This window comes from Schistocerca serialis, chromosome 1 (genome assembly GCF_023864345.2).
Source record: "Schistocerca serialis cubense isolate TAMUIC-IGC-003099 chromosome 1, iqSchSeri2.2, whole genome shotgun sequence".
Lineage (NCBI taxonomy): Eukaryota > Metazoa > Arthropoda > Insecta > Orthoptera > Acrididae > Schistocerca > Schistocerca serialis.
This window is the reverse complement of record NC_064638.1, coordinates 221,668,537-221,684,372: the sequence shown is the minus strand read 5'-3', so window position 1 is coordinate 221,684,372 and position 15,836 is coordinate 221,668,537. Positions and strand designations below refer to the sequence as shown.

Sequence of the window (15,836 nt, the reverse complement as noted above, 5' to 3'; positions counted from 1 at the left end):
TGTAGGAACGACGGGAAGTGGGCACACGACGTGACTGTGTGTTCTGCAGGAAACATGCACTGATGGCGTAGCAGTCATCACAACAGCGAAGTCCAGAAAAAAAAAAAATCAACATTTAACAAGTATAATTCGCAAAGGGCCGACTATTTCCATCCACACTTAACAAATATAATTCGCTAGTGACAGATTATTTCTCTTCTTCGTGTCCTTTGTTAACTCTAAGCCAGTTCAAGCACATAAGCTTCTCATTTACAGTCTAGAGCTCCAGTAAATAATCAACATAAAGCACGATTGCAATAAAATTTTCTCTCACTTTCCTTTATCAAAAATTGCGCCAATGTATGCGACTTGACTAACACACATGAACCACAGCCACCAAAAAGGGTGGTGGCTTGCCAGCCTCAAAGACACAGACAACCGTGCACTTTACCGTAGGTGCAACTGTGGAAAGACCAGGCTAATCCGTTGTTCCTCAAGACGGGCAGCAGTCTTTAGATAGTTTCAGGGGCAACGGGCTGAATGAATGACCGATCTGGCATCTATCATTCACCGACATGGCTTTGCTGTGCCGGTACTTCGAATGACTGAAAACAAGGGCAAACTACAGCTGTGATATTTATTTTTCTCACCGAGGGCGTCCAGCTCTACCGTATGGCTTAATGATGATAACATCCTCATGGGTAAAAGACTCTAAAGTAGGTCTGCATTCGAATATCCAGGCGGGGTCTGCTCAGGAGGATGTGTTCATGCGGAAAAACAAGACTGGTACTCTAGAGGTCCGAACGTGAAATGTTAGATCACTTAATTGGCTGGGCAGGGAAGAGAATTTAAAAAGGAAAATGGGTAGTTTTAAATTAGATATAATGGGAATTAGTGAAGTCCGGTGGCTGGAAGAATAGCACTTCTGGCCAGACCAGTACAGGGTTGTCTACACAAAATTAGATGGGAATAATGCACAAGTACACTTAATAATGAATAAGAACATAGGAATGCGCGTAACTACTATGAACAGCACAGAGACACACTATCGTAGCCATGACAGACACAAAATCGTTGACGATAGCACTATAAGCCTAATACGCCAACTAGTTGCGCAGATAATGAAGAGATGGAAAGAATGTTTGATGAAATAGAGGCAGTTATTCAGACAGTTAATGGAAAGGAAAATGTAACGGGTATTGGAATTCGGTACCAGGAAAAGGAAAAATAGTAGGAGAACATGGATTGTGGAAAAGGAATGAAAGTAGGAGCCTCTTGGTAGAATAATTTACTCATGGCGAAAACTTGGTGTATGAATATTGAAAGAAGATTGTATACATGAAATAGACATCGACACACTGCAAAGTTTCAGACTGATTATATAATGGTAAGACAGAGATTAAAAAACAAGGTTTTAAACCATATGACATTTACTGAGGCGGACTCTAGCCATAATTTATTGGTTATAAACTACAGACTAATACTAACGAAATTACATAAATATGGGTAATTAAGAGCGTGGAATCTGAATAAATTGCAGGAACCAAAGGTTGTTGAGATTTTCAGAGGGAGCATTAAACAAAGTTGGCAACAGAGGAAAGGAATAAAATACAAGGCGAATGCGCAGCTTCGTGAGATGAAATAGGGAAGGCATAAGAGGTAAAGAGACAAAGCCAACTAGAAACGCATGGATAATTACAGAGATATTGGATTTATTCTGACGAAAGTTCAACAAACCTTTGGAGAAAAGAGAAACAACTGTGTGAATATGAAGAGCTCAGACGGCAAACCAGTACTAATTAAAGAAAGGAAAGATGGAAGGGATAAGAATATACAGAGGGTCTATGTAAGAAGAACAAACTCGAATAATCATAATAAAGAAGTAGGAGAGGAAACAGGTGAAGATGAGATGGTAGACACGACATTGCAAGAAGAATCTGAGAGAGCACTGAAAGACCAAAGCGGAAACAGGGTCCCCTATAGTAGATGACATTCCCTCATAATTATGTGGACCCTTGTGAGAGCCAGCCATCACAAAGTTAGTCCGCTTGGTGTGCAGGATATGTGAGGGAAGGGAACGAAGTAATAATTCCAAAGAAGACACGTGCTGACAGGTGTGAATAATATCAAACCCTTAGTTTATTAAGTGGTGGCTGCAGAATAATTACACCAATTATTTACAGAAAAATAGAAGAACTGCTGGAGGCCGTCATTGAGTTAAGATCATTCTGGGTTCCAGAGAAATGACTGAACACGTTACGCAATGCTGACCCTACGACTTATCTTAGAAGACAGGTTGACGAAAAGTAAACATACGCTAGGAGTCTTCGTAGATTTATAAATGTGGACTGAACAACACTTTTCAAAATTTTGAAGGTAGCTGGCATCAAATCCAAAGTTATTTGCAACTTGTTCAGCAAACATAGTGCAATTATAAGGACCGAAGAACATGAAAGGGAAGCAGTAGTTGAGAAAGGAGTGAGATAGCCCCTCCCCACTGTTACTCAATCCGTACATTGAGCAAGTAACAAATGAAACCAAGGAGAACTTTGGATAGCAATTCAGGGAGAAGAAATAGAAATTTTATGCTTTGCTGATTACATGGTTATTCTGACAGAGGTGGCAAAACACTTGGAAGAGGTCTGGGGCGGAATAGATATCATCTTGAAACGACGTAAGACGAACATCTACAGAATTAAAACCACAGTAACAGAATGTAGTCGAATTAGGCGATGCTGAGGGAAACAAGTTAGGAAACTGGACATTGAAAGAAGCAGGTGAGTTTTGTTATTTGGGCTGTAAAATAAAGTATGATGGCCGAAAAAGAGAGGAAGTAAAATGCAGAATGACAGTGGCCAGAAAAATGCATCTGAAGAAGGAAAATTCGTTAACGTCGAATATAAATTTGTGTGTCAGGAAGCCTTTAGCGAAGATATTTGTCTTGTAAAGAAGCGAATCGTGGGCGAAAGGCAATTCAAACAAGAAGAGAATAGAAGATTTTGACATGTGGTGCTATATAAGAAGGCTGAATATTAGTTGGTGACATCGAATAACAAATGGAAGAGGTCCTGGATCGACTTGACGAATAGCATAACTTGAATAAAAGCAGGGATCGTGCTTTGTGTGTGTGTGTGTGTGTGTGTGTGTGTGTGTGTGTGTGTGTGTGTGTGTGTGTGAGAGAGAGAGAGAGAGAGAGAGAGAGAGAGAGAGAGAGAGAGAGAGAGAGGGGGGGGGAGAAGAGATAGGGGGGGGGAGAAGAGATAGGGGTGGGCGAATAAAAATTGTAGAGGGAGACCAGGCTTAAATACAGCAAGCAAGTTCAAACGCATGTAGGCTACGGTAGTTAAGCAGAAACGAAGAGAATAGAGTAACATGGAGAGTTGCCTCAAACCAGTCTTCGGAATGGAGAGCACAACAGAAGCAGCAGAAAAGTCACAGTCTCCGAGCGAAGAATCTCTAGCTATCTCCAACATATTATGTGTCACTTGCAACAATTGTTCTACTAGAAGTGCGTGTTGGATTTGAGAACATTTACTATACGCGAAAAATCGAAGTATACTGAGCTGTGATAAAATACTTTCCGCTATTTATCAACTCTAACTTGCAGACGAGGCGGAGTTTAATATGCCTGACATGTCAGTAAAGAATATGATATCGAACTCAATTACACACAGCATTTCAGCTATCATTAGCTATTTCTGTTTCATCGAAACAGTTGCTCTAAAACAGTATGGTCTGCTAGCAAACGTTGTCAGCGGCCAGAAAGCAATCAACCCCGGTCGATATGGTTTGATTTTATCAATTCAGCTATTCCCATCAGCTACCATACTAGAGTAGACGCAAACAGTAATTGTTAAAACTCACTAGAAATTTTCTGGTTGTAGTGTCTTTTTCGTATCACTATGAACAGCAAATATTGATCATAACTATTAAGTATACTATCGTGAATACTGATAGTATGAACAAGAAAATCATCTCCTAGCACATCACACGGCAGGTTTAATGTGTAATTGTACGAAACGTTTCAACGGGCAATATAAAATGGAAGTCAATTTCAGCGAGACACGGAAACAAGGGACACACCATTCATACAATAAGGCGATAATTAGTGTTATTCCAGTTTTATATGTTAGGAAACTCACCCTGAGACTGTTTGGGGACATAGGGAGCAAGCAGTCGCGTCCGCTTCTTTTCATAGCCCTTCTGAGTGATGTCACCTGAAAAGCACAAAAAGGAAACTATCAGACACAATAAACCTACTTACACCAACATCATATAAATTTCATATAACGAACAACACACATCCGACGCAAAAAAAGACAACTAACACCAATCTCACCAATAAAATGTTAGCATTAAATTAAACTTGCACTATGGATTCTCTTTCCCGATCGTGACTGGTAGAGGATAAAGTACCCAGTTGGACTAGTGATTCCAGTTTTCTGTATAATATTTCGACGATTGACATAGTCGTTTGCGTTTTACGTTGCGATCAATGGTCCTACTCTAAGAAAACAGCCACATGACGAAGGCAACTAAATCAAACGTAGAGACAGTGTGGAGAAAACTAGAGTCGTTCGACTCGACGCCCAGAAAAATAGCGTCCAGGAAGTTTGGCGGTGGGTTGAGTGGATTGTTGGACTGCTGTAGCCTGTTGTGGGGTTGTGTACCACTGCGGGCTACGGCGGAGACGAAGCCTCCCCGTCGTTTCTAGGTCCCCAGTTCCATACAGTATAATACAATTAGCAGTTTCTCGTGTTCTGCTAATAAAAAGCGAGTGGCGTCCCGTATAAACAAATTAATTGGGATTTAATTATTTCTGAAATATTTGTTCCTCGCAGAGTTTATCACAGCCTGCGCAGGAGACAACTACTACAGAAGACTGCAGGTTGGTGAACATTTATTAGAACTTCTGCATTCCACTCAAAGTGGTGGAAGCAAATAGGTGCCTCGCGTATACCGCTATTTTAATACAAATGAGATCAGTGAGACGCCACCTGTGGTAATACGAAGAAGGTATGAACGAGAGAAATTTTGGAGGAAAGAGGTTTATCATACGCACGTATACATATCTGTTTCTCTCTTTTTGAGGTTGCCGCAGCGTGTGTGTCTTCTTCCACATCTCTTCCTAAACGAATGGATCGATTTCAACCAAACTTGGTACATATATCCCTTACTGTCACGCAACAACTGCTGTGGGGGTAAAAACCACCTACTTATTACAGTTGTGGAGTTATGACGTCATAAATAATGAGATGCGTGAAAAACTGCCGCGTCATGCATGGCGTTTAAATGTACTACCTCTATGCTACTATCTGTATTCGCAACGTATTTCGCTGACAAAATCCACATATGCTGTTGAATGTACCTAAACACATACAGTATATCATCGTGCGATAACATAGTTCAAGAGATATGACGTCATAAACCCCACCGCATCATGCATGAAATCTCAATACATTTATTCTTTACTACTGACACACTTCTACAGTCCATTCAACTTAAGGGAAACCCCTGACACCTGGCATCCATTTTGACAGCTTACAATTGCGAAGCGCGAACGGCTGTAAGCTAGAACAGTAGTCGTCTACACAGCTTGCAAAAGAGACGTTGTAGACACCGGAAAAAGTTGCGCCCCGCGTACAGACACTGTAGGGAGTCATGCTTCTTAACATACGTACATTGCGGGGGTCTTTTTTTCCGTAATTTCAAAGATGTTATGTTTTCATGAATACATGGAAATGATTTTTTTCGATATTTCACTACAAAACAGTTCTTTTTTGTTTTCGTTTCTAACAGAAAACTGACAAAACAAAAACGCGAGCAATAATAGGTTTGTCAGCTAGTCATCAATAAAATAGTATTTTTGATCACTGGTCCTTTTTCTCAAAACACAGTTTCCAGTCATCTATTATATACATAATTTTAATCACAAAGGTTTTAGGCATACTGTATACAAACAGAGACAACAGAAGTCTAATGAAAACTTTAAGATTTCTTATGACTATCACACCATTCCTAGTGCGGAAAATGCAGCCACGAGAGGGAAATATTTAATCGGCATAGTTCCAGCTCATCACCAGCTGTGAGCGTGTAAAATCTCAGGTAGAAATTCTGATCCTGAACGCATAACCCCATGAAAACCGATGTCCCACTTCGCTCTAAACAGAAACACACTTCTGTGCCCCAACATGCTTTTTTTTTTTAAGGGAAGAAAAGAGCACAGTTACAGTCTTTTAATTTTAAAAAATATTTGGCGCTCACTGATCGTTACTCATGCATAAATTCGTGCCGAATCTCCGCAGATGCGCCCTGCTGGCCAGAAATTTGCATTGCGGCCGCTCCGACAAATACCAGAGAAGTTAGCCGCCATGTGTGTGCCACAGGCAGCTGACGGCACAGAAAAGCTGCCCCCCACCCCACATGTGTGGAGCGGCTACGTACACACCGGTGCACTGCCGGTGGTACCTTGCACCTACGAGTTCTTTCTGGGACAGCCACGTGATAATAGATTTCAAACAAAACCACGAAGAATTTAGTTTAGGTGTCTTACGGGCTGTTGCTTGTAGATGTGGACTGTTTTAACATTTTGTACGATATTCAAGATTAATTCAACAAACATCGTATACACCCATTCAGGCAATATCTTTTAAACAATGAAATGCGAGTATCAATCTTGCGTCGTTGCTGAAACGCTGTACGTCCTCGATGAGACCATTACCACCAGTTAAATAGTTCCCATGCTGCCGAATTGATGTGCTAATTATAGCTGCCTGTCTGTCTGTCTCTCTGGTGCGATGGAAGCAAACGACGTTTTTTAGCTTTACCAGAACGCCTCCAGTGTAACTAGTCTTTGTGAATAAACATGTTTGATGGTTTTCCACATATATGAGTCGAAATATGTATGTGATACAGGCACAGCGGTAGATACTGGGCCCTCTTCGGTCTCTCCATTGTGCTGGAGTACGCTCTGGTCTCTCTGTATTTGTGATATGGAGAACTGTTTTATTGTTTCTCACGCATGAATCTATCATTCTGCAGCGAAATGTGTGTTGTTTGGAAACTTCATTAGAGATTAAAACTGTGTGCAGGGAGGGTACACTACTGTAGAGTGAATCCCCCCCTCCGCACTGTCTGTGGCTAAGCCGTGTCTCTGCGATGTCCTTTCTACCGGGAATTCCAGTCCAGCGGAGTATGAAAGTGGAGCTCATTTTAAGTTTATATAGCGAGAGACAGGTACTGACAGATTTGACAGAAGGTGGGTCGTGAGTAGTGCCCGGTTAGCTCATATATAATCTGAGAAGAAATTTCAAAGATAGGCCAATATCAAACTGATTATCTTTCCAATGCTGGTATAATGTGAACACCGTATAACCGCTCCGGTAAAGTCATACCTATACATCCCATATTGTATAAACATTAGACCAATAAAATAGCTCTCAAAGACTGTATATATTTCTATGCACGAAGGTCGAACATATGAGTTTTTGAATGCCGTCCTAATGCATTCGTGGTAATATTTTGCCCCTACAAGTCCGCGATGCAAGGCGGAAATGGAACTGGCAGCAATTACGACGACAATGAACGGAAACACTGCGGCACCAGTGACTCAGTAGTGTCCTCACAGCTAATGACACTAATTATATGCGTGCAGAGGATGTTGCAAAAAGGCTCGTACACGTATAAAAGTCCAAAAATTTCGAATGCGACGCCCAGTTTTTCCCAGGATATTGCTGGTACTTTGTGACTTTTGTCTTTGGAAACATTTCGTTCATTTGAAACATCCAGGGACGCATTGTGGTTGAGATTCTAGGTTAAAGCGTACGCACTCCCTTAAAGGGCTGGATGTGCCGGTTCGTAGGTGCGAAGAAAGCAAGAGCGTAGTATATTCAATACGAACATTTCAAGAAGGGCACTGTAGTTTTCTAAGCTGTGCTTCTTCGCCATAAATAATCCGTAATAGTGAAACTGCTGACCAAGTACTCATGCCTCCGTAGCACTAGTAAATAATGTCAGAATTGGAGAAGAATAGCAATGTCCACAGTTAAAATACAACGAAAAATCGCCTTCATTACTCATTAATACAGCTGTCAGCAGCTCAACAGGAAGCTCCATATATAACCACTAAACTTTTGGACATAAACTAACAGGTAGTTAAGAAAATTGAAATCTAGACTAAAATCATTTATTCTGGTTAACTACTGGGTAGGAGGAAAAAAATCTTAGTTTTATTTTATTACTAGTTATATGTGAAATGCTAGGGATGGGATTAAGGTTATACTAAACAGTAGAAAAAAATAGGTTGGAATGTCCCCTGAGAGCATAGTTTATAACGTATCATTAACTTCTACAGCGAATGAAATTTGAGCCCGTACATCCAGTTTCTCTGTCTAGTGTGAATTTTCATCTTAACCCTTTTATTACCGTCGGGACCTGTGTATCCTACAATAGGATACCAGAGAACCAGTGAGAACTTGCTGCATTTTATTGCTATATACCAATTTCCTGTGGTACAGAGACGCCTCCCAATGGTTTGCAGATTTCTTACAAGCACAGACTGCACCTTTAGAATGTGCACTCTAAGACTGACCGGTAACTCTCTTCTCCGTATTGTCACATCGAATTTGTTTGCACCTGCAGATAGGCAACCCAGTTACCAGATTTGCAATGCAGGCTGCCGTCGCGCCTTCCCGGACACATCGTGTCAATGAATTGCCGTGCTTACTGACGTTTGGGTCATTCCATGCCAAGTGGTCTAAACCTTCCCACCATCATGTCTCCAATTTTCTTCAAATTTTATCTGTAGCACTAGTCAAGTGCTAAATTAAGTTTCTCAAGATTTCAAGCCTCTAGCTGCAATACTTGCTGATCTACACCCCCTTGTCTGAAGGGTAGTAAGTTCGCATGCGCGCGACATCAGACAAAATGCCATTTTTGGGGTCTCATAAAATTGAAACCAATTCATAAGAATGGTTAGTAAGATGAGACCCTGTACAGTTTTTTGTGCTGATTCAAACGAAATTAATTATAAGATTACTGATGCAAAATCCGGTCAAACAAGTCGACTCAAAGTGTACCCCTAATTCTGTCGTGACTTAATGCGACAAATTTTGACCAATATTCAGACTGCAATAATTTCCTTGCAGATAAAGATATGGACTTGAACTTTTTACCAAGTCTTATCTTTGTGCTGGACATAATACAGCTGGATTTCCAACTACCCAGGCTTTATAGTCGCCTTGCAAAATCTCTTCAAATTTGGCAGTGTCAGCGCAAATGGCTTTATTTACCAAAGTTCAAAGCCCATTACTACAAAATAGTCAGCCTGGATTTAATTGTGAATAGTATCATCTGAAAGAGAAACTCTTGCTCTACGAGATGGATATATTTTTCTTTTGCAACGCTTCCATTAAGTGCTTATTTACTCAGGTCAGAGTATCTTATATTTTGTGTGCGCAGTGCCCTGCGTTGGTCCATGATGGCTGAGCCATTACTGGTTATCACAATAAAACCAGCATCCCCATCGCCATAGGGGCCACGCCCGATAGCCATGCAGTAACAGCCACGGGTGGGTATCTTTACTGCAGGTTCCCAAGCCTGATTACAGGGTGTCTTTACCACAGGATCCCAAGCCTGATTGTGGGTTTCTTTATGCAGGTTCCCAAGCCTGTCTTCCTCAGTTACTTCATCATTCTGGAAGCATCGTTGATTTGCAAGAGAATGCTTTCAGGAAAACTGTATTGCCGACCAGATGATGTCACTGATGGAGCTGGAATAACACCAATGATAAGTTGTTCTGGAATCCAGCAAGTATCACGTCTTAAGGGCCAATAAAATGAACTTGCAGGACCATGAGGATGCATAAAGCTTATGAAAGCATCTTTCTGTTCGACTGAGATTTCAACGATGTTTCCAATCCACCATTTCTTTTCATAAATGCAAGCAACATACTGCCCAGGCTGAAGATCCATGACTTGAACTACTACTTCAGCAGCACTAATTTTGGCCAAAAAAGATGTCGCATCATTAGAAACTCTACTGACCTTAATTGTCGTCATATCAATGGGCAAAAAATGGTGGTTTTCTCTTGTGCCAGCTAGAGTGTGCCCTTGCAGGAATCTTTCTTCTTGAGAAGCTTTTTCTTCTTCAACTTCCTCTTTGCTGATGAAAAAGAATTTGATTCCATTGATATTATCATTGCAGAAGTTGAAAAGATCTTTGGGTGTTAGAATCTGGTTTTCATATGGACGTTGCAAACTTGCTCTTGCTGCCAACCGTTTTGTTGTGCCTCCAATGCCATCACAAGGCGACTTTCCATGGCTTGTTCCAAAGAAATTCCATTCTGCTGTTATTTCAAAATCTTCTTTGTGATAGCATAAGTTGAGAAAATTCTTGAAATTCTTATATTGTGCAGCTGAACCATCACTGAAGTAGTGGATGTGGCTTATTTTGGAAAATTGCATCTTCAGGTAATTGATTACTTTTCCAATGTAAACATGGACAGTAATTGTATCGTGTCGAAGGCAGTCACTAATAACACAAAGATTCACACATTGCACCTCTTAGTTTTCACAGTAGTAGACTACAAATGGATGAACTGTTGCTTGACTGTTTTCCCAGTGAAAGCCTTGCACTGCATCTTGAACAATAAATGAATAGTTTTCAGCAAAATCCATTAGTATTATGAATTCGCCTTCTTTCAAATCAGTTTTGAGAGCTTTCAGGTGCTGGCTTTGATGCTTGGCAATGTAGTGATGACAAGACAGGTTCCAAATTTTTGCTGCAATATCTTCAACATACTCTTCTGTTGAAAGCTGCTTTGTTTCTAAAGTATCCCTGTCGGTATGAATCCATTGTTTGTACTCAATCAGTTCTTCAGGGTCATTATCTTCAAAATATGTTGCAATAACTGCTTCTACACCTTCTGGACCAGGGCAGTTTTCACAACGATGAAGCATACAATCCTTGTTTTCCAAGCTGCAAACAGCTTTGCTAAGAATTTCCTTGTAGTCTTCATTGATTGATGCACCAGTGAGCATAAGCTTGACATTTTGGTGTATTGTACAGACACAAACTGAGTGCATTCCAGCAGAGCCAACTGTAACACACCATTTTGGTCTAAGCTCGCAAAACTTTGAGAAGCCAATTTCTGGTCCATTTTGCTTCTGATAAGACACGTACATTTCCTTCAAATTGCAAAGCAACAACCGCTTTTGCTTGTACACCTTTGTTCCTGAAATTCTCACAGGCACACAGTCTTTCTTCCCTGGACAAAGTCTGCTGAATTCGTCATCTTGAAAAAAGTCATGTACTTTCTGAACAACTTCATCTGAAAGCTTCCTTCCTTGCCGATTTGCTGGAAAAGCTAGAACACCTTGCTCATTCTTCAGTTTTCTCGCTTGCTTTACCATTCTTTCTGATACATTAAATGCTGTTGTCGTATCTTTAATTGTCCAGCTTCTTGGAACCAAGGTCAATATTTGAACTTTTGTCCTACGATTTGACACTTTACATTTTTCTTTCAACTCTTCTATAAGATTATCAAGATCTGCACAATTATTGCATGGGCGACTTTTACTTGAACTTGGCTGTTCATCGTAATTGATTCCTACAGCAGCAGCAATTTGATTCCCAATTAAACTTTGTGCATCCAAGATCTTTCTTTTTGCATAGCTTTGCTTATCTCTTTTACTTAGTTGTCTTCTTTTCAATGGTGAAGCACCAATAAATGATAAACTTTTGTTGATGGCTGGTTCAGTTTCATCCGTTGTGAAATCTTGTTCAGATTGGGTTGATAGTGATGATGAATCTTCTAGCTTTTGGTTCAGTGCCGACATGCAGCGAGGGCAAAGCTTCTGACCAGGTTTTATATCAATCACTTCTTTTTTCTTTAACAGGCAAAGTTTGGCAGCTGTTTCATTATCAAGCAGTCTAAGTCCAGCTTTTACATTGTGATTCCTCTTCTTGAATGGATTGCAACATTTCTTTTGCATCGCTTGATATTCATGTAGGAAGAGGGCTTCATGGTGGAAGCAAATGATGGAATTTTCGTCAAGTTTGGCTTCTGAACGCGAAACAAGCAATTTCTGGTCACATTCTGTGAAATCACTAAACGCTTTGAATCCAGTCTTCTTAGCATAGAAGATAACATGGCACTTCGATGCAGCAGCATCTTTTCCAATTGAACAGGGGGCCAACGATTCTTCTTCTTCATTAACTTCTGACATCTCTCACTGGCCAATCACTGAATAAAACACGAATGAAATATCCAATTATATCAGTAATTCTAAGCGACTATTAAGATTCAAATTCCTAGAAATGAAGAAAAATTAGTGCATCGCGCATACAAAATATAACAACTTTGATGTGAGTTAATGAGTACTTAATGGTCGCGTTGCAAAAAAAACAAATGTCAGTCTTGTAGAGCAAGAGTTTCTCTTTTAGGTGATACTATTCACAAGCAGATTCAGGCCAACTATTTTTTAGTAATTGGCTTGAAACTTTGGTAAATTTTACCGTTTGTGCTGACACTGCCTAATTTGAAGAGATACTGCAGGGCGACCATATGGCCTGGATCATTGCAAATCCGGCTGCATTATGTCTAGCACAAGCATGAAGCTTGGCCAAAAGTTCAAGTCCATATCTTCAACTGCAAGGAAATCATTGCAGTCTTAATATTGGTCAAAATTTGTCGCGTTGTGTCACGACAAATTTTGAAGTATACTTTGAGTCGAGTTATTTGACCGGGGTTTGCATGAGTAATGTTATACATAATTTCGTTGGAATCAGCAAAAAAAACTGTACAGGGTCGCATCTTACTAACCATTCTTATGAATTAGTTTCGATTTTATTAGACTCCAAATATGACATTTTTTTTATGTTGCATGCACACGGACTAAGTACACTTCAGACAAGGGGGTCTAGATCAGCAGCTATTGCAGCTAGAGGCCTGAAATCTTGGGAAACTTACTTCAACACTTGACTAAAGCTACAGTTAAAATTTGACGAAAATTGGAGACCATGATGGTGGGAACTTTTTTCAGTTTTAGACCACTTGGTGTGGAATGACCCGTTTGCCACACCACAAACGAAGCCCATATTGTGCACCTGTAACACGAGTTGCAAAACTTAAGCTATACTCTATCCAATGAAGTATTTCTGTTTTCTTTATGCCTTGTGCTTTTTGTGCAACCTTCTCCTGAAACCGCAGAGGTACTTATGAGTAACCCTGTATGTTCTACCCCTCCCTGTGTTGGAAAATCAAACGGGGGGAAATATGCTTTCCATATTGTTACTTCTGACTACGACACTGATTAAAACAACCGTAAATTAACGCCTTTTTTAAGTGTCCTGTACAGTCTAACTTCGGTCGAACTGGTTGTTCTCGTTGATTTATTCAAGGTTTTAATGTTAATTGACGCAGAAGAGAAAAAACTTGAAAATTTTGTCGATGACATAGTTCTGTCAGCGACAGCAAAGGTCTTGGAAGAGCAGCTGAACGGAATAGACAGTGTCTTGAAAGGAGGATTACGGTGAATATTAGTAAGGGGAATGGAATGTAGTCAATTAAATCAGGCGATGCTGAGGGGATTAGATTAGCAACCGCGACAATGAAAGTAGCACATGAATTTTGCTACTTGGGCAGCAAAATAACCGATGATGGCCGAAGGAGAGAGATTATAAAATATACACTAGCAATGGCAAGGAAAGCTTTTCTGAAGAAGAGAAATTTGTGAACACTGAATACTGATTTTAGTGTTGGGAAATCTTTTGTGAGGGTATTTGTCCGGAGTGCAGCCTTGCATGGAAGTGAAACTTTGACAATAATTGTGATCACAATATACTGTTATTGCGTCTCAAAAATTTATTACAGATTTATTTATGTGCAGTTAAACATATGTTGTTCGCATACGTAAACTATGTTCAAACCACTTAAAAAAACTTTTTACACTCGATCTAATATACAGTGACTGAAAAGATCGCGATAACAAAAAATAATGTAGAATAATGAAATTTCGAGAATATATCTGTATGCCGTATGTAGTTTATGTCAGTCATTAATATTGCAAGATCACAGGTTACCGTAAGTGCGAGATGAGCCACTGCAAATGTCAAATGGTGTTATACTAATAACCGATGTAGCCGCCAGAATATTGAATGCAAGCATTCAAATATGCATGCTTTGTGTCGTACACGTTTTGTTGGACAGAGTTCCATGCCTGTTGCACTTGATTGCTCAACACAGCGACGGGTAATGCTGTTTGTGGATGACGTTAGATTTGTCCTTCTATGACATCCCATACGTGGGCGACTGGAGACAGATCTGGTGATCGAACAGGCCAATGCACCATGTCGACACGCTGTAGAGCATTTGGCTTCGAACAGTGTCATGTGGTCGAGCGTTTTCCTATTGGAAAACACCCACTGCATTGCCGTTCATGAATGGTAGCACAATACGTCGAATAACCAGATTGGCAAAGGCATTTGTAATAAGTGTGCTTGGGGTCACCAAGAGATTGCTCCTGCTACAGGTGTCCAGTAGGCAGACAGGTTGGTTGCAGGCTCTCAACTGGCCTTCTCCTAACCAACACAACGACCATCACTGGCACAGAGGTAGAATCAGCTTTCATCAAAAAACACAACAGACCTCCATCCTGATTTGCAACCTCATAGTGACACTACTAGCGTCACTCTTATGCGAATGGCTTGAAATTTGAATAGACATCGTATATCACATTTACAAGCACCCATACCGACTTCAGGTATGTCGCGTAACTACTACTTCCTGTTGCAGGTTTTTTTCCCGACAGTGTATGAATTTAAGGTGTCACCTGAATACCCGCTAGCTATCGCTATTTCGAGCAGCTGAAAGAATCATCACGCCTGTTTGTAACTTTAAAAGGTTCAAATGGCTCTGAGCACTATGGGACTCAACATCTGAGGTCATCAGTCCCCTAGAACGTAGAACTACTTAAACGTAACCAACCTAAGGACATCACACACATCCATGCCCGAGGCAGGATCGAACCTGCGACCGTAGCGGTCACGCAGTTCCAAACTGAAGCGACTGGAACCGCACGGCCACACTGGCCGGCAACTTTAAAAGGTATTTACCGAATGAAAATAAGGCCCCCAAATAATGGTTCAATTTTTCAGCAACCTTTTGAGTGAAGCCTATTTCTTGATGGTGCATCATTTTTTTCCGTTAGTGTCCACGCGCTATATCACTGATTAGTACGCCATCTTTGGTGATCACTGTGTCGAGAGTTTTTGTATGAATTACGAGCTGGAGATTGCTCGAGTCGTTGAAGAATGGTGGCCGAAACAAACATTTTGCAATTAACATCCAGTAAATCGATGTTCACATCCAAGCAAATCGAAAGAAACTTAAGAAAGACGTTAGAAGCGTCAGTTCCGATATGAAACTTCCTGGCAGATTAAAACTGTGTGCCGGACCGAGACTCGAACTCGGGACCTTAGCCTTTCGCGGGCAAGTGCTCTACCAACTGAGCTACTCAAGCACGACTCACGGCCCGTCCTCACAGCTTTACTACTGCCAGTAGTTTACAGAAGCTCTCCTGCGAACCTTGCAGAAGGTCCCGAGTTCTAGTCTCGGTCCGGCACACAGGAAGTTTCATATCAGCGCACACTCCGCTGCAGAGTGAAAATCTCATTCCAGTGTCAGTTCCATTTGCAGGATGCTGAAATTACAAACAAATTGGGTCCAGAATGAAGATTACAGCGGTCCTAGGCGCTTCAGTCTGGAACCACGGGACCGCTACGGTCGCAGGTTCGAATCCTGCCTCGGGCATGGATGTGTGTGATGTCCTTAGGTTAGTTAGGTTTAAGTAGTTCTG

General features: G+C 40.8%; 1 protein-coding gene across 5 annotated transcripts in view; it reads right to left on the bottom strand.

Annotated features, from left to right (window-relative positions):
- The window catches only part of LOC126466217 (disco-interacting protein 2), a 648,438-nt gene that overhangs the window by 251,606 nt on the left and 380,996 nt on the right, over positions 1-15,836 (bottom strand). For all 5 annotated transcript variants that reach the window (XM_050096368.1, XM_050096366.1, XM_050096367.1 and 2 more), the window contains exon 2: positions 4,122-4,196. In XM_050096368.1, coding sequence (XP_049952325.1) covers positions 4,122-4,196 — 75 coding nt within the window. The remainder of the gene's footprint in view (positions 1-4,121; positions 4,197-15,836) is intronic.